This window comes from Urocitellus parryii, chromosome 15 (assembly GCF_045843805.1).
Source record: "Urocitellus parryii isolate mUroPar1 chromosome 15, mUroPar1.hap1, whole genome shotgun sequence".
Lineage (NCBI taxonomy): Eukaryota > Metazoa > Chordata > Mammalia > Rodentia > Sciuridae > Urocitellus > Urocitellus parryii.
The window spans coordinates 55,071,608-55,097,450 of record NC_135545.1 but is presented as its reverse complement, the minus strand read 5'-3'; the positions used below and the strand labels follow the sequence as shown (position 1 = coordinate 55,097,450).

Sequence of the window (25,843 nt, the reverse complement as noted above, 5' to 3'; positions counted from 1 at the left end):
CTCACTTGCTGCTGAACTTGTTTACTTAATACCCCCTGTAGGAGGTCTGCTGTTGAGAAGAACCTCTTGTGCAGTGCTCATCCTCGGACAATGCTCCATGAAGGGAACACAGCGACTGGGAAAGGACCATCTGACTCCAAGGAACTCCCTGATGGAACCCGTGTAGATGGAAGCTGAGAATCTGCAAGTTGATCCTTCAAAGCGGTGGTTCTCAAACGGTGGTACCTGGACCAGCACTATCAGCCTCACCTGGGAACTTTTTAGAAATGCAAACTACGGTGCCACATTCCAGACCTACTTAAGACACGGTTAAACTGGCGCTGCAAGTGGCTCTGTGATTGGACCCTGAGTCTCAAAGCCTGGCCCTCAAACAGCGTCAGCATCACCTGGCAACCTCCCAGGTGCCGACGCTCACGTTGGAGACCCGCTGTCTGAAGCGCCCCCTGCCGGGATGCCCCTGGCACAGCGTCGCCTCCTCCCGGAGCATCTCTTCCTCCCTCCATTGGTAAAGCCAGTGCAGTGCCTGGCCCAGAGTGCGTGCTCAGTGTTTGCTGAATCACGTTAACCCCCTCACAACCACCTATGCGATAGAAAGCTGGTGAAGCCGAGCTGGGATTCGAATCCAAGTCAACTCGGCCGCCAGCGCGGGGACGCGGACTTCCTTCTATCGCTCACGCGCTGCCTTCACGCGCGTCTACCCTCTGCGCGGCAGGCGGCGCTCGAGGACGCGCGGGGGCGGGACTTCCTGTCTCAGGGAGCACTTCCTGCCGACGCGGAAAGCGGTGGGCTGCTGCGGCGGAGCGGTCCCTCTGTGGGCTACGGCGCCCCGGCTCCGCTTTCTCGCTCGAGAGTCCGGCGGGAGTCGCGCGGATCACCTTCCCAGACAGGCACCCGAGGCGGCCGCGTAAGTGCGCGCGCATCCCCGTTTCGGGCTCTGCGCCTCCGCCCTGATGCGCCCGCGCCGGGCTCGCCCTGGGTACGCACGTGCTCGCGCGTGCCCAGTGCTGCCCTGGGCGGGCTGTAGGGGGCCTTCCACCGGCGCCCGACCCCTGGTCTCGGGTGGCCACCCGCGCTCTGGCAGGACGGCAGCTGGGGAGCTGCCAGAGGCCTCCCTACCTTGGAGGCTGAAGGACTTTGTAGGGGCAGAGGGAGGGTCCGGGGTCTTCTCTTAAGCCCAGAGTTTGTGCAGAGGCCCTGTGGTGAGAAGCAGCATGGTGAGAGGTCAGTGTGGAAGGAGCCCGGGCACTACAGTTCACCGGGGACCTTTCTAGTGTGTCTTCCCATTTATTGGGAATAATTCTGCCACTCCCCGAGGCTGTTCTGCACAAGGACTCACTGATCACTTCCTTTTGCGTTCCACCGGCTCGCCTGTCCCGCACCCACCCCCAGAGATAAAGGAAAATGATAGCAGCCAGGCCAGGGACTCGGGAATGGGTCAGGTACCGCCCCATCTCTAAGAGCCCTCATAGCCGGCAAAGGAGATGAGCACACAGATAAGCTGCAGTGGGACCGGAGGATCGCGAATTCTTTCCTTGACAGTTACTGCAACAATGTGACAGCTCTGCACAGTGCTGAGGTCCATGCATGTCCAGAAGCTACAAAATAAACTGATAAAATGCATCAGGGGTTCTACAGGGAGAGATGTTTGCTTACTCAGATTCTGTTGCTAGAGTTTGCTTGCGGATGCTTGTCCCTGATCCTTGGTTTGCCGAATTCCACAGTAGGGGCAATAGGAGAATAACACACTTAGCCCCGTATCTAACATGCTGGCACTTAGTGCTACTATTTTTGCTAATAAAAAAAGAGGAATGATGGGGCTACTGATACTTACAGAGGACTGTGATTATCAAATCCCCTTGATGTCCACTTCTCTGTTAGACACTGCATTTTCTGAGATGCACTGTGCTTTAACAGTGGGAAGACAGAAGAGTGATTCTCAGTTCTGGTTTGGGAGTACTGAAGCTTAGTTTGGGGAGTATCGTCTGCAGATGTCTGGTTACAGTCCATAAGGGCTGTGGCGGAGGCAGACCTCACCCCTCCTATCTTCATCCTCCTCCACTCTCCTCCTGGTGCATTTTCTGTTTCTCACTTTCCTGCTCCAAGGCTTTCAATTCACGCTTGCTGGTGTTCATACCTGCAGCCCTCTTCCCAGGTGTGCACCTGGCTGTCTCACTCCTCAGGTTACTGTACCCAGGTCACACCTTGCCTGTCACCACCCCCTTCCTTGTGGAAGGCAGGTGGTTTTCCTGTGGCCTTCCTTATCTGCTTCCTCAAAGAAAGTGCATTCCTTGAGGGCACTTTTGTTCTCCTCAGGAATCCTGGAAGCCTTTTCTGGAGAAGGCGGGTGTGACGTGGTGCTTGTTTTTTGCAGGATGGATTTCCCCAGATCCCTGTGTCCCTCATTGTTTATGGCTGGTCCCCTTGGTCTGAACGATGCCCCTGACCTGTCCTTCATGTGCAGCTGGAGAGATGCTCTGACGCTGCCAGAGTCCCAGCCCCACAATGCCAAGGTGAGGATGGAAGTAGGGCGCTGACAGCTGTGGGTGGGCCCCTTCACTTGGTCCTCACATTAGTATTCATACCCATTGGCACAGCTCGAGTGGGGTAGCTGTTGTTAAGCCTTAGGAGCACACTGTGTCTAAGTCAGACCATCCCGCCCTCATGGAACTGAGGGTCCGGCTGAGTGAGTGTCTCCAAGTGAGAAGAGCAGTGGATAGGATGACCACAAAGTGTGAGCACAGCTCTGAGCAAAACCAAAGGGATGCTAAAGTTGGCGGGGGGGAGATCTCCCCGCATTCTGCAGGTGCCTTGAGAAGGCCATGCCAGGCAGAGACAAGTAGGTGAGAGAGAGGGGCAGGCAGGCGGGACAGTCCAGGAGGGGCTTTGAACAAGTGGCAGCAGGTGTGGCGCCTAGTGCTGCTGTTTTTGCTAATAAAAAAAAGAGGAACGATGGGGCTGCTGATGCTTACTCCCAGAGTGAGCACTCTGACCTGGAAGCGAGAAGCAGTGGGGTGGAGTCAGCCGGCGATGCTGCAGGGGACTTCCTTGAGAGCCAGTGCCGGAGGAGATCAGAAAGGAACTCTGGAGTCAGTCTGCCAGGTTTCCATCCCAGCTCTTCTGTATACCAGCTCTGTCACCGAGGGCAAATGACAGTCGCTCTATGCTTCAGTTTCCACATCAGGAGAATGAGACACTTGTGCCACCTTTGTGGGGCTGTGGTGGAGACTGGATGAGTTGTGAGACAGGAGCCTGCAGGTGTTGGCCCAGGGTGTACACTTATGTGCCACTGTGGTGTGTTTCCTCCAGAATGCCATCCCTCGCCTGGCCAAGGACCTGCTCTGGGAGCCGTTGGCACCTGGGCCTCTGCCCCTGATGCCTCCTGGTCCTGGTAAGGCCCTTCTTCTGGTCTCTCCTCAGCTGCCCTTCTTGTCGCTGCTCAGCCCCACCTCTTCGTGCCTAGACCCTCCACGGCCCTCACTGGTCTGCATCCCTGGGGCCTTTGGTGACCTCCATCACCTGGCCCACCTTGGTGCCCTACCTCTATTCTTCCTCAGACCCCTGGGACCCTGGTGTGACTGCCCAGGACCTCCTTTTCCGAGGAGGTCGCCACTACCGGAGGCAGCCCCAGGTTGTACTGGATGTGACTGAACAGGTGAGTGTCCCCCAGCAGGTGGTGCTTCCTGGCCAGGGGCTGTGCGTCGTGACCTGGTGCTTCCTTCCCCAGCTCAGCCGATTCCTGTGGGATCATGGGGACATAGCCTTTGCACCCCTGGGGAAGCTGATGCTGGAGAATTTCAAACTGGAGGGTACCCGTGTGAGTAACCCCGCCAGCCTGGGAAGGGCACCCTGCCCCCCTCACTCTGGATCCCCGGGTATGTGAGCTTGACAAGGCCTTTCCGTGCAGAGCCGCTCCAGGAAGATGACAGTGGTCACTGTGAAGAGGCTGCTCCAAGACCTTGGTGGACACCAGCCCTGGGGGCAAGTGGCTAGTGAGAAAGCTTGCTGGGTGGCCTAGCTGGTGACAGGCCTGTGGAAGGCGCAGTTTCCCTCACGGTTCCTCCCCTGCCCACGCACTCCGGCTCCAGCTAGCCTGCCAGAAAGGGGGTTCAGGTCCATGGGCCTCGGGCATGCCTGTGCCCAGGCGTTCAGGGTTGATGGGCTGCTCTCTGGATCGTCTTACCTGCTGCCCTCTGCCCGACTTAATTCCTAGAAAGACTGTTTTCAAGTGGCACCATGAGGGCTCATGAGTCCAAAGAGTCAGTGTCCTTCCCGAGGCACCAGAAGGACTTTGGTGACTTGGCCAGGGTCTCACGCCCACCTGTGAGCCAGTCACTGTACAGCAATGAAGTGCTCACCCAGGTTGGGCCACGGGACTGCACCTTGCTTGGGGGAACAGGGAGGGTGGTTTCCCAAAAAAAAGACATTCTAGGTAGAACTGTGGACTCTGCACCTGACCTACCTCGAGTCCCCATTCCTCCTCCTCCTCTGCCCCATCGTGATCCTCTGCCATCCCTAGGTGTCCCTGGGCATGGATCAGCCACCGGCAGCGTCGCTTCTCCATCCTCGGGGGCCCAGTGCTTAACAAGTCGGTGTCCAGCCTCCTGGGCAAGCTGCTGCATGAGGAGCTGGCCCTGCGCTGGGAGCAGCTGCTCTTAGACGATGCCTTCACTGGGGGTGCCTTGGCCTGGGTGCCCGGAAGGACAGCCCGGGTGGGCCAGCTGGTCTACCCTACAGGAGGTGCCCTGGACAAGCTGTGTATCCTTTATGCTGGTGGGAGAGTCAGCCCGCCGCCCCCCCCCCCCCCAGTGGTGAAGGAGGTGCTCCTGGCATGGTCCATGGTGAGGGACAGGACCTGGGGGCTTGTGGTGCCCGCTCACTGATCCTTAGCCGAGGCTCAGGTTTCCAGGAGGTCAGTCTGACCTCAGGAGGCAATCCTCGGGTCTTTGGGGACCCTGGGTACATCCAGCTGCGCGGACCTGTCCGGCAGGTGGCGACCTGCACCGTCCAGGGAGAAAGTAAGGCCTTCAGGCACCTCCCTCCATGGCCGAACCACTGCTTGACCCTGAGTCTGACCTCTCCGTCCTCTCCTCAGCTCTGCTGGCCGTCCGCTCTGATTACCACTGTGCCATGTGGAAGGTCAGCAGGCAGGAGCCGCCAGCCCCGCTGCAGACGCTGCAGGTCGAGAAGGGGGCCACGGGGATCAGTCTCAGGTGAGGATGAGTCAGCTGTTAGCAAGGTGAGCCTGGGAAAGGCCGGGTTTCCTGAGGTGACATCTCACTGTGCCCTTAGCCCGCACCTGCCCGGGGAGCTGGCCGTCTGCAGCCGTTCTGGAGCCGTCTGTATGTGGACCCCTCAGGATGGGTAATTCCCCTTTCCCAAAAAACACTGCACCCAACCAACAGACCCAGGGCCCACCATCTTGATCCAAGGCCAGGTCATCCCTGTTTTTTTCTCCAGCTCCTTGGTACCCCCAGACCCCCGCCCAACAGCTTGCCCGTCTCTTCAAGGCTGCAGCAAGTCTACAAAGACCCTGAGACCCTTGTGTTCCGGGACCCTTCTCCCTGGCGCTGGGCAGACTTCACCGCCCACCCTCGGGTGCTGACAGTGGGTGACCGCACTGGAGTGAAGATAGTTGACACTCAGGTATGGGGGAGGGGTACAGAGAGTCTTCCACCCCCCATGGCATGAGAAGCAGCCCGGTGAGCCTGGTGTTCCTCCCTGGACCTGGAGGAGGCTGACCCTGTGTCCTCCCCAGGGCCCGCCAGGCTGTGGACTGCTGCTTTTCCGTGGAGGGGCAGAGGCCTCCTGTCAGAAAGGAGAACGTGTCCTGGTCACCCACTATCTGGGGCAGGCCAGCTCTGACTGCCTCCCTCCCACCCTCCATCTCGTCTGTACCCAGGTGAGCAGCCCCCAGCCTCACGGGGTCTCTGTGTTTGCTGGAGACCTGTCAGCCCAGAGTCACAGACCCTGAGAGCTGAATGTGGCCTAGACAGCCCATGGGAGCAGCAGGTGGGGATGGCCTCAGGGGTCTGATGGGCTCCAGGGTGGGACAGAGCATCTGTGCAAGGACACAGCCCCTGCTCTGCAGGGCTGAGGAACAGGTCTGAGGTATCTGAAGCTCTGCCCTCTGCCTGCCTGTCCCCCGCCAAGGACTCCAGGCGTTAGCTGTGTCTCTGGCACAGATTCCAGGGTCAGAAAGGCCAGGTGGGCTTCTGAGAAGACGTGTACCCACTGTGTCATCGATCTGCCCATTCAGACTGGCAGTGGCACTGCTTCTTCAGGACTTCAGGGCTGGGCAGGCGAACTTAGGGGCCCTTGAAGGCTAGTCCGAGTGCTGCTGCCCCTGGGGTTTGTACCCATCCTGAGGGCCACGTGTGCCTAGAAAGGGCCCCCAGACACCATCTCCACCCCCACCCCCATCCGTCCCCAGTTCTCGCTCTACCTGATGGACGAGCGCCTCCCCCTCGTGCCCGTGCTGAAGTGGGACCACGGCCTCCCTTCTCCGCCCCTGCTCATCCGCCTGCTGCCTCCGCCCGGCCCTGGCTTACCACAGCCCTTGCTCCTGGGAGGCCAGGGGGGGCAGCTTCAGCTGCTGCACCTCACAGGTGAGGTCTGCGCGGGTGGGAGGGGTGCAGGAAGATGCATGGGGCTGGGGCCTGCTGTGGCCTCAGCTGTTGCCCTTCCTCCAGGAGCAGGGTCCTCCACACCCCGGCTGGCAGGGCCCCCCCAGTCTCTTCCCTCCAGGACCGAGTCCCTCTCCGCATTTCCTCTTCTGGAACCCAAGAGCCAGGGGCAGTTGCAGGAGCGTCTGGAAGCACCAACCATAGGTGTGCTGGCGGGGCGGGGCACCAGCTTGGGGACAGTGCAGAGTCCTGCCAGGGCTGGCAGGTCACGGGGTCTTCCTTCCCCAGGTCTGGCCGCCACTGTCGCGCACTGTGCCTCTGCACCAGTCCTGTCCGTCTTCCAGCTCTCCAAGGCTGGGGACGTCTTCTCCCAGCCTTTCCGCCTCCACAGAGACCCCGAGCCTCCCAGCGACCCGGAGCCTGGGCCCGCCTGCCCTGCACCCAAGGCCACGGCATCGCCCCAGGACCCACCTCCCAAGCCTCTCGCACCTTCCTGGAGCCCCCAGGCCATCGCCCGCTGCAGCCGCTGGCTAGAGGCCCTGCTGGAGGTGCCCCCTGCCCGGGCTGTGTGGGCTGCACCCACCTTCTCCCACCGCCGGCTGCTGGGCCGCATGGAGCCGCAGAAGGATGCAGGGAGAGTGCCACAGGGACTCCGGGCGGCCATGGCTGAAGGGCGGCTCCTGCAGCAGAGCGACCTGGGCGCGCTGCCCCGGGCAGAGCCGCCCCCCGCGCCCCAATCAGGCCCACAGGATGAGCTTACCCAGCGCTTGGGGGCAGCCTGGGAAGGCCAAGGGGCTGCCTGGTGGGAGAGGCGGCAGTTCAGGGCCTTGGAGCCTGAGGGCCGGGCCAGGCGGCCCAAACGCCGGTCTCAGCTGTCCAGCACCTTCTCCTCGCTCACCAGCGGTTTAGATCTCCCAGAGGCCAGCAGCCCTCCTCACAGCCCAAACCAGGCGTCCTCAGAGACTAGGCCTCACTCTACAGGGACACTGCACTCCCAGGAGTTGAGTCAGGAGCCATGGACCCAGGGCATCCCCTTGGAGCGGCGGCAAACCCTCCGGGACTACATGGCCAAACTGCCACTTCAAAATGACACTCAAGGACATAGCCCAATAACCCCCACCCAGGCCCCCAGTGCCCAGGCCACCCCCTCCCAGCAGCACACCCCTGTCCTCTCCGGCTCTCGGCCCCCCAGGAAGAAGGCACGCATGGGCTTCTGAGGCACTGGTGAGGCTCCTTCTTGTGCCCAGGTCAGCAGGGCCTCCCCAGGGACGGCAGGAGATGGGCCTCCCCAGGGACGGCAGGAGATGGGCCTCCCCAGGGATGGCAGGAGATGGGCCTCCCCAGGGCCCAGAGTCTTCCAACTCCTGAAGGCCCTTGTGGGAGGCCCAGCAGTGAAGTAGGCCCACGTCAGAGGAGTAGGCAACAGAATGGCCTACAGATCTTTCTGGAGGCCAGAGGGAGAGGGAGCACAGTGGGGCAGGGGCCGACTCTGTTGGAGGCTGGGCTCTCCCACCACTCTTGTTCCCCACCCCATGGAAATGGCAGCAGCCATGTTCCCCTTGTTGGGTGGGGGGGGGTAGGGCGAGGCCCAGGAGCTGTGAGTCTGCTGCCGGATGGCCTGGTTTGTGAGCAGCTTCCCAGGGAGGTGCTTTCGGCTGAACACTTGTGCTGGGTGGTGCTCCTGTGGGTGGCTCCCTGTGCTGTGGGAATGCCCATTGGAGAGGGCAGGCACCGGGCTGTGGCCCTGCTGCGGATCACTCTTGGAGGGTCTTTCTCAGTATCTGATGGACCAGAGGGAATTGCCGGTAACTTGCAGGAATATGGCTGCTAAAACATTTATTATGCTAATAGGCGTTTGTAATTACACAGTGTATACTACAGGTAACGGGGAGTTGACACATAGCGTGGTGCAAAGGACAGGAGCCTCCATCTCGGCAGGCTGCAGCAGCAGTACTTGAGTAGAGGGGGTGACCACGCCTGCTCCCTGACCCCATGAGTCTGATGGTACAGGGGCCATCTCGGATTCAGTCCAAGCCAAATTCAATGTCCTCCCGGCCTGTCCCCCCACCGGACTCCTCATTCTGCTCTTCATTCTTTCCTGTCCAGTCTGCTGAAGAGAGAGGCCGGTGGGGATTGGAATGGAGCCTGCCTCTCCTTCCTGCCTGCAGGCCAGGCTGCCCGGCACTGTCCCCTCCCACCTCCATCTCCTGAGCAGGACAGCAGGCATGGGACCTGTCACCTGTGTGCAGTGTGGAGCAGGCACACCTTCGTGCCAGCCTAGCGCTGCCCAGCCTCCACAGCCCCTCCAGAAGCCGTGGTCTGGAAGGACCAGGAAGGGTGGGGTGATGAGAGGGTATGGAGGTGCAGGCTCCTCGGCCCCCCAGCCCTGCGAAACCCCCACTAGGGACTGCATGCCTGGTGATAAAGTGATGTGCAGGTCACTGCCCAAGAATGGTACATTGGGGGCTTATCCAGGTGAGGCCCACAGCAGAGCTTCAGTCACAGACTTGGAGATGTGGTCTGCAGAGGTTTCCTGGTGTGGCCCTGTGGCCCTTCCCAGGAACCTGGGATTCCCAGGGCCAGCTCCCTGGGCCCACCCAGCCTTCACGGCTCAGCATGCCCAGCAGCACTGTGGACCTGCAACGCAGTGGCCTTACCTGATGGAGGGGCTGCAGGGAGGTGTCTGTCTCCACTTTCGCTGGAAGGAGCAGAAGCAGCGTCGCTCCAGCAGGAGGGCACGAGGAGTTGGCTTGAGGTCTCGTGGCCACTAATCTCCTGAATAAGCACCCTTGGGGACTCGGGGACTTGACGTGGGGTTCCCAAGGCCTTTATAGTTTCTTTCTTAAGTATGTTTGTAAAAGGGGTCTCTGCCTCCTTCGAGGTACCTCTAGAGACTGCGAATATGTGTGACTGGGTGTCTGTGGGCCTGCTCTCCAGCTCTGGAGACACGTTGTCCAGGTCAGGGTCACCGTTGTCACTTAAGCTCGAAATGGCCTCAATCTTTGGAGAGCACCTTTCCTGTTGAGAGAAGGGTGTCTGAACACTTACTCTGCACTAGTCACTCCACAGTCAAGTGGCAGCAGTGGTCACCATGGCGCAGGAACACCCACAAGAACACTGGAGCCTCAAGTGGACCCTCCGGGGTCAGCAGCTCCTGCTGAGTACCACAGCCAGTGCCCGCTCCTGTCCAGCCCTCTGCCTGGTCTCCACACTGCACCCCTACCAGACAGCCCCTAAATGACAGCCTCATGCTGGCCCTGCCTGGTGTCTTCCTGAGCCAACCTTGTCCACCAGTCTCTGGGACTTCACTCCTGGACATCAGTACCCTGTGGTAACCGCAGTCTCACGTGCCCGTTACCTTTGGTGACCTCTGATGCCTCCCTCCCTTGTAGCCCAGGTCTGGCACCCTTGAGCTCTGAGTAATACCCAAGGGAGGAGGGCAGGGTCATTTGGGGAAAATTGCACAGGGCACCTCATCCAGTGCCCCCCTGATCTGCCTTCTCTTTTCCTTCCCTCCATCTGCAGCTGTCCCCATCAGGGAAGTTCAGGAGGTGGAAATGCACCATGGACAGAAAAGTGCTCTGGGTAATTACATCAGTGTGGTTACCACCATGAGCAATAAACACATGCAGGAAAGCCCCTCGGCTGGTGATGGCTGGTGATTAAACCTCAAAGGAAACCGAGCAGGAACCACCACTAGCTGCGCTTCCTTCAGCAAGGAGGCCACCTGGGTGCCAGTGCTTCAGCACGAGCACACCTGGCTTTCGGGGGACAGACTTGTGCTGTGTCAATGGCAGGCACAAACACGGGAATTTCTGACTGTGGAGAAGTGTGTACTGACAACCTTGTCCTGGACTTCCAGAGATGCGCCTGTGTCCTCCACGTCTTCCAGGTCCGGCAGGTCCTGAAAGAGCCAAGAGCTGCACATCACCAGGGAGGCCCACGCTCCCAGCATCCCAAAGGCAAGACAGATGCAGACAGAGTGCAAGTGAAGCCTTGCTTCCGAGCAAGCCAAGGAATGGTCTCTCAAAGCCAAGACCAGGCGCCCAGGTCTCTTCACAAAAGTCCACTTTGCACATGGCCACTTAAACGGACATTTAAAGAATGTCCCCACCTTCTCAGGAAACAATGGAACCCAAGTCGAAAGTACCTCTGTAGAAATTAGTCCTTGGGCCCTGTGTGGCACACAAGTCCCTCCCTTAAACTGGTGAGTGCATGTGTCTGTGTGTGTCTTCATCACAGCACCCACCTGTGTGCGGGGGAGGGGGCAGAGTGTGTGGGACCACGCAGGAACTCGAGAACATACTGCCTGGGTTAGTGTTCCCACGCCACATTGCCTAGCTGTGTGGCTTTGGGAAAGTGGCTTAACCTCTCATTTCTCAATTTCCTCATCTGTAAATTTGGGACGATGATATTGGAAATATTAAATCGATTAATACAAATCATGCTTTGACCCATGCCATGCATAGAGTAAGAGCTCAATAAGTACCGGCTATTTTTTTTTTTTAAAGAGAGAGTGAGAGAGGAGAGAGAGAGAGAGAAAGAATTTTTAATATTTATTTTTTAGTTCTCGGCGGACACAACATCTTTGTTGGTATGTGGTGCTGAGGATCGAACCCGGGTCGCACGCATACCAGGCGAGCGCGCTACCGCTTGAGCCACATCCCCAGCCCCAAATACCGGCTATTGATGTTGAAGTTCTGTATACTGTCAGCTCTCAAATATTAGAAATTGGCTAATTTTTTTCTTATTATATATATAGGTCTGGAAAACTCAGAAGCTCACTGAGAATATTGACTATGATTAGTTTAGAGTTGTGAAATTTTGAAATTTGGACACAAGAAAAGAAGCACCCATTGGGAGTTTTAACAAGGGAGTGGGCAGGGGGGCAAAGGCGGGGTCTTGGGCAAGTTGTGGCACTGATGTCCACGGCTGGGCTGACACCACCCCAGCTCTTCCCCCTTAGTTCTTGGTCATGCGGCAGTGTGCGCCCCCGGGGTCCCCTTTCATGTCACCCACATAGGAGGAGCTTCTGGTGGGACATGCCAGGCAGCCATCCAGCATGCACCATACCAGCCCAAGAGGACGGTGACGAGCCAGCAGGTAACAGGTGCAGAGAAGAGCCAGTGGGAGCAGGAGGGGCTCCCTGGGCACGGACAGGAGGACTGAGGGCCCCAGCGGTCAGAGTGGAATTCCAAGGCTGGCTGGACAGCGCCGCTCTGCAGTGGGACCCCTTTGGTGGAGTTTGACAGCTACAATTCAAGGGGCCGTGGGGCCAGCGTGGCCCCAGCCTGAGTGCCTGGGTGTGCGTCTCCTAGTGGCAGTCATTCTAAAGGCCTTGTTGGGCGGCAGTTCTGGGGGGCCCCTTCTGAGTTTCTGGACGTGCTACACCTGCTACCAAGGACCACGCTAAGTCACAAGGCCCACAAGCTGGGCTTCACCCCGCTTTACCAACTGTGCGCCCCCACTGCCCACGGTGAAGCGCTCCACGTACATCCATGAAGAACTTCTGGGCCTCTGGCTTCATGGTGGCTGAAGCTTCAGTTCCAGGCCCACTGAGTTCCATCACCAGCACACCTGCAGTCTCTGCCACCTGGGAGGCTGACTCTGGGGAACGAGGGGGCAGCCATTAGCCCTGGCTTGGTTCATACCCAGTGGTCAGACGGCCAACCCCAGGTGAAAGTAGAAGGACAGAAACCCTCCTTGGGTGCAAGGGGCCAGCACCTGTGACCAAAGCCACAGAATCCTCAGCCACGGCCAGGGTTATGTCCCCTAGCTGAGAGAGGACAGCATGCTGCTGTCCCTTGGGGGCAAGGACCAGCTGGGATGTGATGTAGAAGGAACAGAGACTGGAAAGGCAGCTGGGCGGGTACACAGTAGGGAGACGGGGGGGGGGGGGGGGGGCTCGGTGGCAGAGCGCTCGCCTAGCCTGTGTGAGGCCCTGGATTGGATCCTCGACATCACATATAAATAAACAAACAAATAAGTAAGTAAAAGATCTATTGACAAACATTTTTAGAGAGGCCTCACATCCTGCTCAGGCCACTGCCCATCTCCCCACCCTAGAGACTGGGAGTGTGCCAGGGTGGCTCATCCAGAGGGGCCAAGGGGAAGTCTGGGTGGGACTGTCCCTGGCCACAACACATGGCTATGAGTACTCAGAATGTGGCCAGGGTGGGTTTTTCATTTTATTTTACTGCTTTACTTTTAATTAACTTTAATTGAAAATTTAAAGTGGAAGTAGGATAAAATGCTGTGTTGTTCTGGTAGGACCCGTTTCCCTTCAGCCACTGAAAACTCGGCACCCCCGTCGAGGTGTGCAGTGGCACCCACACACTGGATTTGATGACCTTGTCCACAAAGCTGTGTGCAACATCTCATGGAGAGCCTTATGTGCATTTCCAGACATGCTGGGTTGAGTGAAGCATTGGGAATAATGTCACCTGTGGTGAACTGTGTCACCTGTTGCCTTTTGCATTTGTAATGTGCCTCCTCTTGTGATGGCCGCTGCATTTCCACCCAGTGCTGCTCCTCTAGAGAAGAGGCCACTGCAACCCGGCCTTCTAGAAGCAGCATGCAGGAGGCGGCCACGCCCAGCAGGGCAGAGGCCGCAGCGCCTTACCTCCCCTGGCTGCTCCTGGGGGTGCCGGGGCCTGCACGGGAAGGCTCCCCACTGGCTCCTCGGCTTCCGTCCCCTCTGCAGACCACCCCTCTCCTCCACTCGGCTTCTCTGGGAACAGCTCATCCTTGGCCTCGAAGCTTTCTGTCACAAATAACTCCATTTTCTGTTGTGTTTCTCCGTCCTGTGGAGCCTCCTCCTTTCTGTCCCCACTGTCTGGAGATGGCTTCTCCCCTAAACGGGGAAGGAAGAGGTAGACTTAGATGTGCCTGGAGGACAAAGGGGTCTGGGGGCCTCTGGAGCAGGAGCAGCGGGGAGGAGTGGGTGCTCTTAAGAATTACCAGTGGGGGAGGCTGGGGTTGGGGCTCCGTGGCAGAGCGCTCACCTAGCACGTGTCAGGCCCTGGGTTTGATCCTCAGCACCATATAAAATAAGTAAATAAATAAAAGATATTGTGTCCATGTACAACAACAAAAGAACCACAATGGCCCCTTGAGGTGTGGCATCTACCCTAAAGGCTACTTCAACAATTAAAAAAATCAAGATCATCTGACTCTGATTCTATCATCTAGTTCCCTGAGAGCCTGCGTGCACCCAAGCCAGTGCCTAAGCCGGTGCCTTTGCAAGGCCGCGCTGCTTGCTCCGAGGTGAATGCAGGTGGAATTAACGTTTGTTTTGTGCTACGGGTTTGTGGTAGACAGAACAGTGGCCCAGAGATGCTCGGCTCTGATGCTAGAACTGGAGCCTGCAGAGGGACCGTCTTCCTGGGGCCCCTGATTTCAGCCCACTCAGACTTCTGGCTTGAACCCTAATAAGGACACTTTGTGCTGGCCACTGATTTTCTGCTGCTGTGTGGTGGCACCTTTGAACTCATCAGAAAGGCACACATTTGGTGCTTGTCCGTAGGCTGCTAGGAGAAACTTTGGTTCTGATGTGTGGTCTTTGACCCTAGATCCTGACCCAGAGCTTCCAAGACCTTGTGACTTCGATAAGAGGTCTTTTGTCAGACAAAGTAACTCTTGGTGGCTTCCAGATGAGGGCTGGTCACCAGAAGGACCAAGCTACCCTGACAAGCGTGGACAGTTCACCCCACCCACCCCTGCCCTAGAGGGGAGACAGCCTGGAAGTGCAGTTAGGTCGTGCCAGTGCGGCGAGGCCTCTGGTAGTCCCTGAGCTGTGGGGTTCAGACAGCTCCTGGGTCTCTGGGACATGGGGTCAGGAGGGTGGTTCGCTGCCCTGTGCATCTCCACCCCCCGGCTCACCTATGCCCTGTCATCAGCCTCTCGAGCGCCAAGCCCTGGAAGGTGAGAAGGGTCTCTGGGTCTGGGAGCATCCCAGCAAGTCACTGAGCCAGAGATGGAGGGCTGGGGAACCCGATGTCGCAGCTGGTTGGTCGGAAGTGCAGGTGACAAACCTGGGACCGTGACTGTCACCTGTAGCGGCACTGTCACCTGAAGTCAGTCGTGTAGGAACAGTGCCCCAGAGCCTGTCCTAGCTCCAGTTCAGTGAGGGGACTGGATGAGTGGACGGAGCCCTGGTGTCAGGGCTGGTGGGTCTGGGGAGACCTGCTCCTTTGTAGCCAGACTTGCAGGTGTTCCCATGGCATGTCCAGTCCCCTGTCCCCTCTCCCACAGGCGGAGGAGCGTCATTTTCTCCCACTCCACAGTAGCCAAAGAAGACTAATCATTGTTTTTGAAAAACAGATTATTTAAGAAGTTGTGTTTTAATCAACAAAAGTGGTTTGAAACCACGCGGCTGTTGCCTTCTCACTGCACATGAATGACGGCTGCGAAGTCCCCGAGACTGAGGTCTCCGTGGGACGCCCCCGTGTGCCCCGTCCAACAGCATCCTCCCTGGAACCCCCAGCTCTCTCCTGACCTTCTTTCTCTCTTCTCCTCTCCTCTGCCCGCCGCTTGATCATGGCCAAGGCCTCCAGGCTGTCCTCGATCTTCTTCCGCTCCCTGCTCTCCCACAGCTGCCTCTCCTCCTTCTCGGCCTCGTACCCTCCCCGGGCCCAGGCCTCCGCGCAGGCCCTGAGCCAGGACAACATCGGGACAGAAAAGGGAGGCTGAAGGTAAATTCCAAACACATACTGTCTGACCCAACCTGCTCATCTTCTTCAAAATGAAAATGAAGGGCACAGAAGACAATGAGTCGAAGGTCATATCCATACGAAAGCTCGCATACGAATGTTTACGGCAGTTTTATTCTAGTTGCAAAAATTTGAAGCAGCCTAGATATCCTTTAATATGTGAATATACAAGTTCTGGTACATCTGGACAATGAAATGTTACTCAAAGATAAAAAGAAATAAGTTATCAAGACACTTTGCAGGCCTGAAATCCCAGTGGCTCAGAAGACTGAGGCAGGAGGATCCTGAGTTCAAAGCCAGCCTCAGCAAAAAGGGAGGCACTAAGCAACTCAGAGAGACCCTGTCTCTAAATAAAATACAAAGAAGGGCTGGGGATGTGGCTCAGTGGTCAAGTGCCCCTGAGTTCAGTCCCCAGTACAAAAAAAAAAAAAAAAAACACACACAAAAAGTCATGCGAGCAGCTTACATCCATTGCTAGTGAGCTGGGTGGAGTGGCATGCACCTGGGATCCCAAACACTTGGGAAGCTGAGGCAGGGGGATCACAAGATTTGAGTCTCAGCAACTTTTTGAAATCCTTTCTCAAAATAAAAAGTAAAAAAGGCTGGGATGTAGCTCAGCAGTAGAGCATCCCTGGGTTCAGTGCCCAGAGCTACACCTCCGCCCCCGACAGTCCCCAAGGCTACGAGCTGAGCAGCTCCACCTCCACGGCATCCAGAGGAGGCAAACCGGGACAGTGTGGGAGTGGAGAGGCAGCAGGAGGAGCAGGTACGGGGGGTTAGGCATACCACGATGATGGGGACGCATGACCTGGCACATTCATCTAAGCCCAGAGTGTGCGACACAAGAGGGCACCCTTGTGTGGGAGGTTGTAACTGGTACCAACTTCCTGGAAAACAAACTATTTTGCAAGAGCTTTTCAAGTGTCGGACCCCATGTTTTAATTCAGGGATCGGGCTGGCTGTCTCTCAAGTGGGGCTCGCCTAGCTGGATTCCATCCCAGCACTGCCAAAAACATTCTTAAAGATTTTTTTTTTATTTTAGTGATATTACTAAAATTCCATCCAAACGATAACCAAGAAGTCCAAGCAATGAGGTAGACAACTGGTCTGCAGGGATATTTATCAAAGGAACATAAGAACCTACGAATAAGTGCTCAGATTCCCTTACGGGCAGTTATGTCGCCTTTAACCCTATCTGAAGAGTATTCAGTGATGTGTGAAAACGCATGGAAACGTGATGCGAGAGATTTTAAAAGTCTAATACTTGGTACAATCAACAATGAAATATTTCAAGGCTCCCAAAGGCTTCTCTCTTCTTACCTGTCCTTTGGAAAAACTGGTCTGTCATCCAGATAGGTCAGGTGCTTCAGGCGAACAGTGACTGTCTTTCGATAATTAGGAATGTGCTTGATAACTGGGTTTCCCATCAAATTCAGCACACGCTGCAAAGCAAACAAGCCAAATCAAACTGGATGGTTTACAAAGATCCGATGACTTTATATGGGCTGTGCATTAAGAATAACTCAGTTCAATCTATTTTGTTGAGCAAAAGAGAAGGGTCAGCCCACACCCTAGGGCACTGATTGGTGACGCTGGAAGGTTTTATTGCTTTTTCTCATCAGATATGTTCAGGTAACTAAGCAGCAGGTACCTGGGATTGAACTAAGGGGCACTCGACCACTGAACCACACCCCAGGCCTATTTTATATTTTATTTAGGGACAGGGTCTCACTGAGTTGCTTAGCACCTTGCTTTTTTGCTGAGTCTGGCTTTGAACTTGCAATCCTCCTGTCTCAGCCTCCCAAGCTCTGGGATTACAGGTGTGGCCACTACACTGGCCAACCAGCCCATACTTCTAACTCCAGAGCTCAGACCTTGCCGTCCTTCCAGGGAAAACACTTCCTGCGGCCCTCTCCAAGTGTGGCGACGACATCAGTTTTTCTACCCAAATTCTGACCGAAGCGCATTTCGGACTGATTGATTCTCTCCCTTCCTGGCCAGGACCTGCAGGTCACAGCAGCCAGACAAGAGGCAGTGATGGGGAGGGTGGACGCTGCCCTGGCCCACTGCAGACTGCCACCACGAGACCCTCTCCTGCAGACTTGCAGAGGAAAGGGGAAGGTCCAGCCAGGCCAGTGGGCGTCCTGCCCTGTCTTCTAACGCTCTCGCCTCCCTCCTGCCCGAGCCGCTCAGGAAGGTGAATGTGAAGGTGACCCGCGGTGAACCATTTCGACATCTGTTTGCCTAAACTCATTCACATCTTTCATATCTAGAGTGTTTGTGTCACTGAAGATAAATATGTTATAAACCAGTTAGTTCAGCTTTTCCCAAACGCTATTCCCGAGCCTCTTCACTACTTTGTCGAGGACTTACCCTCCACAGGGCACAGTGACAGGAGAAGTAGCCAGGGACGGGCAATAAACAGGAGCATAGTGGGGTGGGACTTAAAGCAAGTACAAACACTATAAGGTGACTGCTTTGTTATGGGTGAATTGTGTTCCTCCCCTCAAAGAAACCCGGTGGAGTCCTAACCCCTGTGCCTCAGGATGTGACAGCATTTGGAGACAGGATTTTTAAAGATGCAGTAAGTTAGAAGGAGGCTGTTAGGATGGGCCCTAACCCAACCCAACTGGCATCCCTGGGAGGAGAGACCCAGATGCAGACAGCATACAGCAGAGGGACACAGGGCAGAGGCCTCCATCTGCAAGCCCAGGACAGGCCTCAGAATGAAGGCAACGCTTCGTCTTGGATTTTCAGTCTTTAGGATGGTGTGAGCCCCCCAGTCTGTACTTCATCATGGCAGCCTGAGTTAGTCAGCTTTCTGCCTCTGGGACAAAATACCTGAGATAAACGACTTAGAAGAGGAACGTTCACTTGGGCTCAGTTTCAGAGGGTTCAGGCTGAGTTGTGTGGCCCTGTACTTTGGGCCTGTGGCAGCACCGTGCGTCAGGGAGGGGGCACAGGGTGGTGGAGCTGCTCACAGCACGGAATGAAGGGCCAGCTCCAGAATGCAAAGAGGGGAGGGCCAGGTCCCATGTCTCCTTCAAAGACATGCCCCCCCCATGACTTAATTTCCTCTCACTAGGCCCCACTCCTAAAGGTGCCAAGTCTCCCGATAGTGCCAGCTCTTCAACACTTGGTCCTTTGGGGACATTCAAGATCCAAACTCTGACACAGACTGAGGGGGAAATAATATAGCTTTATATTCTCACCATTCGCAGGCCGTTTAAAACTGATCTTTCCTGACAGTCCACTCTGCGGATGGCCCCTGAACTAGGTAGGATTTGCTTACACTTTCTTTTGCAGTGACTCCCTCTCCACTACTTCTCCTTGCCCTAAGCAGTCAAGAACGGACTCCAGGGTTTTTCCTGTGAGCGTCCATGTTTAACACAGGTGCCGTTGACACTAGGATAGCTGTCCAGGGTGGCAGGAGCCAAGTTGAAAGGACACAGGAACCCACTGGAGAGGTTCTAAGGCTGAAGGCTGGGAAACTCGGACACCAACATTGAAAGGATAGGAAAGGTGAAATCATATCAAATGCTACACATGCAAATCCACGAGCTGGAGAAGGAAAAGCTTTCAATATCACCATGAGAGACTGCTAGGGTCTCGGCTGATATTGCCAAAAATTACCACGAACAGGAAAGATGCAAACATTCATCCTGACCAATTCTGTATGAATGGCCCACAACGGGGGTGTGAAAGGACTCTGTAGACGCATCCCACCTGAGCGACCCAGAAGGAATAAGAGAATTAGAAATGGCCACTGTGTGACTCCCCGTGACACGCTCACCCAGGCAATGCTCATCAATGGCTGCCAGAACAGCAGAGAGAGAGACTGATGTTGAACGTCACAGTGGCTGGAGTGGCTGACAGCCTCCCAGTGCCCGATCCTGAATTTAGGAGAAGAGAGGCAAGAAGGCCCGGGGCCTAGAGCCAGGCGGTACAAGGACAGGGCTCCCTGAAAGGAAGATACGGAGCCTGGACTCATCAAGTCTGTGACTGCATCTTCATTCCACAGGGACTACCGGGGACAGCAGAGCGGATTCAATGACACCATGAGGTGCCGCCAGCCACCCCAGAACAGGGACACTGCCCGGCAAAGAGCGCCATTGCTCTGGCCAATGGATGGGAGGGTGGAAACAGGAGGAGAACTGTCACAAGTCCAAGAGACCAACCAAGAACCCGAGATCGCGTCTGAGTCTGGCTTGGACCCAGCCATCAGAGCATGTTTCTGAGACAAATGGGGAATACTGAACACGGACTGGGTACTAAGGTAGCGGTTATGATACTTTAAATACAGTAGTAGTGTTATGATTGTGCTTTTTACAAGTCCCCGCCAGAGGTTCACACTAAAATGTCATGATGAAATAGTAATCGTCATCTGGCATTAGATATTCTAGCTAAAAACACAAAGAGGAAGATGTGTGGAAGAACAAAGAATGAAGGAAGGAGAGAGGGAGGGAGGGAGGAAGGGGGAGGGCCAGAGGGAGGGAGGGGGAGGGAGACCAGGAAGGGAGAGGGGAAAAGGGTGGGGGAAGACATAGGATTTACTATTTAAAGAACATAAACTGACACAAGTTGCCTTAATTGTGCTTCCTCTGGTTCTCACCAGGTCAGGCATGCTCTCCAGGATGCCCAGGATCTCCGGGTCCCTCAGTCTATTATGGGAAAGGTCAAGGACGCAAAGCTTTGCGCAGTCCCTCAGGTGCTGAATGTCCTCCACGGTCTCCAGGTGGTTGTGGGCCATCTGCAGTGTGTTCAGCACGGGGAGGCAGGCTGCAAGGGAGGCTGTGCAAGTGAACAAGAGGCTCCAAACCCTCCCCTCCATGACAGAGTCAGAGCTCCCCAGGGGAAAGTGGAGGACACGTGACCAAGAAGGCCACTGGCTGATGCTTACAGAGGTTCTCGATGGTCTTGATGTAATTGTTGCTCAGGTTAAGAGCATCCAGTTTCTGCAGAGGCTCCAGGTTCTCAATCTTATGAAGTAGATTCACTTGCAAGAAGAGGCAACGCAGTTCTGTTTGCGCCTCCAGGTTCTCGATCTTCTGTATCCCATTGCACTCCAGCCAGAGACAGCGCAGGCCCGTGTACTCCTGCAGGTTCTCGATGCGGTCAAAACCTGGAGAGGGGGACGGGGTGTCCAGTACACTCCTACTACACAGGGGCCAAGGTTACAGGACCCTGGTTTTTGCCTACTATTATGGACTGAATGTTAGTGCCCCCTCAAAAATCATACGTTGGGCGCAATGGCACTTGCCTGTAATCCCAGTGACATGGGAGGCTGAGGCAGGAGGATTGCAAGTTCTAAGCCAGCCTTAGCAACTTAGAGAGAGCCTAAGAAACTTAGTGAGGCCCTGTCTCAAAATTAAAAACTAAAAAGGACTGAAAATGTGACTCCGTGGTTAACTGCCCCTGGGTTCAATCCCTCCCCCCCAAAAAAGGAAAGGAATGGAAAAAAAAGTCCTATGCTGAGACCCCCCACCTCCAGTGTGATGGTGTTGGGGGGTGGGGCCTCTGGGGGGGATTAGTCATGGGGGTGGAGCCCTCAGGAATGGGATCAGTGTCATGATCACAGAGGCCCCACAGAGCTTCCTCACCCTTTCCACTATGTGAGGACACAGAGGCGCCGTCTGTGAGCCAGAAAGCAGCCCTCAGCGGAAGACGTCAAATTTGGTAGAGCCTTGACCTTGGACTTTCAGCCTCCATGGCAGCCAGGACATCTACCCATCTTCCTCCTGTTGCCGCTTTCTCGGAGGACCATCCCCTGCTAAGACCCCCCCCCCCATGGCTCCCTAGGTGGCTGGTCAGTCACAGTGTTTCATTTGGAGCTGGCCACACTTAGCCAAGTGGGACTACCTCTGATGAGTCTGGGGAGGTTTTCTGGCTTCACTGGACAGAATTTCCAGCCTGTGGGGAGAGACTAGTGCTGGTGGAGCCGAGTACGCAGCAGCCATCTTCCCCTCGAGGCTGCAGTGCCTGGGGTCAGAGGTGAACCTGCCCTGAAAATGGACTAGCACCGAGGAAGATGGGGCCAGGAAGGACGAGAGACCCCCCGCAGAGAAGAGCTCTGGGCGGACCATTCAGCCAAGCCGGGGGAGCTAGGCCGTCAGTGGTTCTATGAGCCACATCTCTCTTGCCCGCTCTCCGGCTCTAACCCCGATGCCCCCGCCCCCCGCCCCATCACGGGAAAGACTCATTGCGCTTCAGGTCAGTCTCCAATTCATTCCTGTTCCCTCTGTCTGCCATCTGTACCACCAGCTGCCAAGGTCCCAGTGACATCCTGATTGCTCAGTCCCATTGTCAGTCCTCTTAGTCCTGACCAGTCTGAGGTCTGACCTGGTGGCCCTGCCTGCCATTTTGCAGCTTTTGCCGAGGCCTCTGGACCACTCCGCATGCCATGGCCATGGATCACCTCCTCCTGGCCTTCACACCTGTGTGTAATGGTGCAGTCAGAGCAGGGTTGAGAGCAGGTGAGGTGGCACTTCCAGACCTGGGGCTTACATCCTGGCCTTGTGCTCTCTTGGGTACCCCACTTTGGGGGAAGCCAGCTTCTGTCCAGAGGCCCTAGAGTGAGTAATTGAGGTCTCCCCAAAAGCTAGGGAAGGCCTGAGGCTCACAGCCAGGATGTGGGTTCTGCATCCCCAGACAGTTGAGGCCTGGCTACCAGCTCTGCCACAGCCTTCCTGGGTGACCCTGAGCAGAACCACTAACGAACTATTCCTTGGCTTCTGGCTTCAGAAATAGTGTGAGATGGCAATTTGATTTTTGTATGTATTTATTTTTTTGCAGTGCTGAGTTTTGAACCTGGGGGCTCACACATGCTAGGTGAGCACTGTACCACAGGCCGTATCCCTAGCCCATGAATTTGTTTTCAGATTTGCTAAGTGTCAGAGTGATTTGTCACGCAATGGTAGGCAACTAGTGTAGGCTCCTCTCTCTGCCTGTTCTGCTGCCTCTCTGATTCTTTCTAATTGACCTAAAGTACTGGATCTTCTTCCCATCTCTCAGTATCGGTCCCCTGGGACCTGGCCTCCCACGTCATCTCCTCCACTGCTGCACTTAGATGCTGGCTGGAGAATTTGGGAGGCAGAGGCAAAAGTGGAGGCGAGGTGACCAGTTAGGAGTCAATCCAGCAACCACGGCATTTGTGCTGCTTGGGCCACTGTGTGCCTTCCTGGCATGGCACCTTCTTCCCGGTGGCCTCTCCACCCCCCCTGGATGCCTGAACCATCTTTGCCACACCTATTTCTGTATCCCCAGCACTGAACATGGGCCACAAAAGGCAGAAGACACTCAGTGAATAGTTACCAAATGAGATGAACAGATCCCTGACGGCTGCAGCAGGTGCCACCCCAAATCAGCACTCACTGGAAGCCCTGTTTTCTCTTTCTACTGCTAGGAAGAGCCCTGCCCGAGGACCTGAATTCAGATTTAGATGTGATTCTGGACACCAAGCCCGAGACCTATGGAGGCTCTGTTCATACCTTTTCCTTCTGAGAGGCAGCCAAAGATCCTCTTCCTTTGTTTTCTGCATCAATCTTCAGTCCTTCCCAAGGTACCCCTCCCAAGCCCAGCTATTTACAAACTGGCTTTCTGTTTTCAAAACATATATTGTGTTCAACTAGCCAGTGTCCCCTTTATAAATTCTCACTGGTGAAGACTTCTGCTTGTTTTCACATAAATCTCCACTAAACTCAAGAGATTCCTGCTCAAGTCTGAGCACTGTGTTGATCCTTTTGCAACTGTTGATACGTTTTTGCCAATGGTTAAGTGTCTCCTTGTAAGCCTTACCTTTGAAGTGCAAATACAGAGTATCATTCAACTCTGGGGTGATGTAAAGCTTGTGTTGCTTGCAGAGTTTCTGCAGGAAATGTTTAGTCATTCTGTTAAAATGAAAAAGGTGGACAAGAAATTTCAATTTATCAGCTATAATTTATTCCAAAAGTTCTTTACTAATCCAGCCTATAATTCTAAGTCCTGTATGCCTGATACTTATTTTAAGTCCTCTTCCTCCTCCTCTTCCCCCTGCCTCACCTTGCTTCCTCCCCATCTTTTTGGTCTAGAATCAGGGACTCATCCAATATTGTTTACTTTCAGCATTCTTAAATACTGCAATGCATGTCCTAATAAAAATACTTTTAACAGTGTCATCAAGACCCACAGATGTTCTCTCTCGAGGTCTGACATTAAAGTTTAATAGCATGGGCTATTAGTTGTGCCACAGAAGTAGTGCCAGCCTGAGTCAGCTGCTTATAATTTTCAGGCATCAGGTGGGCTATTCAGTCTCCATGAGCCTCCACTTCCCATATAAAGGGTGATCGATCACACCATGCACTCTACTTGGCAAAAGTGCACCAACTGGCAGCTTGCCCATACCTGGGGCCCCGATCATCCTTGTCCTCTCTTGGGTGTGTTAATTGACTGTCTGATGCACTATCACCACTCTGTTTCTGCTGGTTTTGGTAGGCAGTGTCAGAAACACCCATGCATATTTCCTTAGGATCATTAATTTCTGCAAAATAAAAGAGATCCAGTTTATAAAGGTCAGGAAATGTACAAAAAAAATCCCCCTATTTCAACCTGATTAATAATTGTCTACTTTTGGTTTGAAACCATCAAAAATGTCCAATTTTTGACACACACGTAAATACTTTGTAAATTTTACTTCTAATTTGGTTCTCTATAGAAAATGTATGGGCGGGCTTAGAAATTGTACAAAGATATTTGTTTTTGCATTGTTTGTAACGGCCAAAATCTGTTAAACACATAAATATCTACACAGAGGGGGATGGTTATATATAATCATGAATTACTCTTCTGTCTTTGAAAGGAATGCACCAAGGGCTCTCTCAATCAGTATGGATTATTCTCAGAAACACATATGGAGTTGAAAAAATCAAGTTTCATAAAAAGCATAGGGTTCCATTTATATAAATTAAAAACATGCAAACCAATGCTATGCATTGTTTAAGGACACACGTGTAGAGAAGGAATTGGAAGAAACTATAGAAAATACTGGAAAAGATAGAAAGAGAATGGGATCAGGAAGCGGGGTGAGAAAGGAACATTGACTTTAAGTGAAATGTGATGTCCTTATCCAAAAAAGAAAAGACTGCATGTAAATATGACAAAATGTTAATCATTTTCAGTTTTTGGTGGTAATAGTGGATATTTGTTATAATGTTCTCTGTTCTTTTGTGTTTTAAAAAAATCTCTAAAAAAAAAACCTCATGAAAATAAAAATGGTGAGAATTCCTTTGGTATAAAGGACCTAAGCATATTCAAATACACTTTCTTTTAAAACAGCAATATAAATTGGCCAATTGAAATGTAGGTGTTATAAGGGCTGCTGGCTGTCATTCTCTGCTTTCTGTGGATCCCTGTATGTGGGGAGACTCTTATCCTCACTGATTCCTCACTGGTATCCCAAAGGAGGCACTGGATCCCTGTTTGTGGAATAAGGAATAGGTGCTCAATGTATAATTGACTGATTATAAAGGCCCCATATATGCCAGAAACTTTAATTACACTTATTTCTGTGTATCTTGGTATAATTGTCCCTGTTTAAAGATGAAGAGGCTGAAGCTCAGTGACATCAGCTCTAGGCCAAAGACCACAAAGCTGGGACGCTGACAGCTGCAACGTGAGTGACTGGGAAGTCTGGGACTGTCCAGTGAGCAATATTAACTTCCTATAGCTCCTCCTATGGTGTTTATCTGGAAAGCTGGTGCTCAAGATGCATTTGTTGATTGGGTTGAAAAAAAAAAAAAGAAACACGAATTAACTAGTTTATCTAGTAGTCAGTGAAAATTTTCACTAGGGTCAAACCAGCCCATTCCCGGAGAGAACGTTCAGATTCTATCAGAATGGGATGCCCTGATGTCCGCTCACTGTCTAGAAGGGGAGACAGCCTTTCATCTTAGAGGGTGATAGCGATAAAAGGAGACATTCAAAACCAAACTTGGGAGGGAGGAGAATATGTGTTGGGTAAGGGTTTGGGCAAGGGAGTCACACTGCCATTGACTAGCTGAGGGCAATCATTTAAAGCAAGTTGGCTTCTTCATCTGTATGAAACCCAGGGAGGATGCAGAGGGCATGTGTGCGGCTCAAGTGAGAAGGCGCTTGGCACGTCTCCTTTAACGCGTTGACTGCCATTATTACTATTACTATTATTATTATTATTATTATTATTATTATTATTGCTCTCGCGGGCTGAAGACCGGGTAGGTGGTGCTGGGAGCTGGCCCATCGTCCCCGGCCCTCCCTGGGCGGCGTTCGGCACCTTCTTTGCGGGCCCCTTGGCCCGCGTCCCGGTGGTCACCCGCGGACTCCTCCACGCCCGGCTCCTGCGCGCGGTCCAGCTCGGCCGCCGCGTCCTCCGCGGGCTCCGAGGCCTCGGGGTGCATGCTCGCTCCTCTGACCCCGAACAGTTGCTGCGGCCGCTGCCCAGCCCGGTCAGAAGCGCGGCTTTCCTTCCCCACAGACCGCGGACACCGGATCGTTGGC

At 54.5% G+C, this 25,843-nt stretch overlaps 2 protein-coding genes across 2 annotated transcripts; one reads left to right on the top strand and one right to left on the bottom strand.

The window, feature by feature from the left end:
- The first annotated feature begins 774 nt into the window (after window positions 1–774).
- Window positions 775–9,216, top strand: Taf1c (TATA-box binding protein associated factor, RNA polymerase I subunit C). The gene is made up of 15 exons (XM_026411423.2): window positions 775–904; window positions 2,372–2,510; window positions 3,307–3,388; window positions 3,555–3,652; window positions 3,725–3,814; window positions 3,905–3,978; window positions 4,517–4,755; window positions 4,899–5,015; window positions 5,093–5,210; window positions 5,290–5,361; window positions 5,508–5,643; window positions 5,756–5,899; window positions 6,431–6,605; window positions 6,690–6,827; window positions 6,912–9,216. The coding sequence occupies exons 2-15, from the start codon at window positions 2,373–2,375 to the stop codon at window positions 7,838–7,840; spliced, it is 2,550 nt and encodes an 849-aa protein (XP_026267208.2). The 5' UTR covers window positions 775–904; window position 2,372; the 3' UTR covers window positions 7,841–9,216.
- Window positions 8,901–25,743, bottom strand: Dnaaf1 (dynein axonemal assembly factor 1). The gene is made up of 13 exons (XM_077792831.1): window positions 25,620–25,743; window positions 23,714–23,849; window positions 23,129–23,220; window positions 20,235–20,456; window positions 19,947–20,113; window positions 16,655–16,776; window positions 15,121–15,275; window positions 13,246–13,476; window positions 12,118–12,230; window positions 10,465–10,527; window positions 9,509–9,641; window positions 9,281–9,321; window positions 8,901–8,942 (listed from the first exon to the last, which is right to left on the bottom strand). Exons 1-13 carry the CDS (start codon window positions 25,741–25,743, stop codon window positions 8,901–8,903), a joined length of 1,641 nt encoding a protein of 546 aa, XP_077648957.1.
- Between the last annotated feature and the right edge of the window lie 100 nt (window positions 25,744–25,843).

Bases quoted from the DNA above. Each gene is read 5' to 3' on its own strand.
- Taf1c (XM_026411423.2), top strand. From the start codon at position 2,373: ATGGATTTCCCCAGATCCCTGTGTCCCTCATTGTTTATGGCTGGTCCC. The intron at 3,389-3,554 runs GTAAGGCCCTTC...ATTCTTCCTCAG, and splicing joins CCTGATGCCTCCTGGTCCTG to ACCCCTGGGACCCTGGTGTG. The intron at 3,653-3,724 runs GTGAGTGTCCCC...TTCCTTCCCCAG, and splicing joins TACTGGATGTGACTGAACAG to CTCAGCCGATTCCTGTGGGA.
- Dnaaf1 (XM_077792831.1), bottom strand. From the start codon at position 25,743: ATGCACCCCGAGGCCTCGGAGCCCGCGGAGGACGCGGCGGCCGAGCTG. The intron at 23,221-23,713 runs GTATGGGCAAGC...TCATTTTAACAG, and splicing joins AAGGATGATCGGGGCCCCAG to AATGACTAAACATTTCCTGC. The intron at 8,943-9,280 runs GTAAGGCCACTG...TGGTCCTTCCAG, and splicing joins CCCTGCAGCCCCTCCATCAG to ACCACGGCTTCTGGAGGGGC.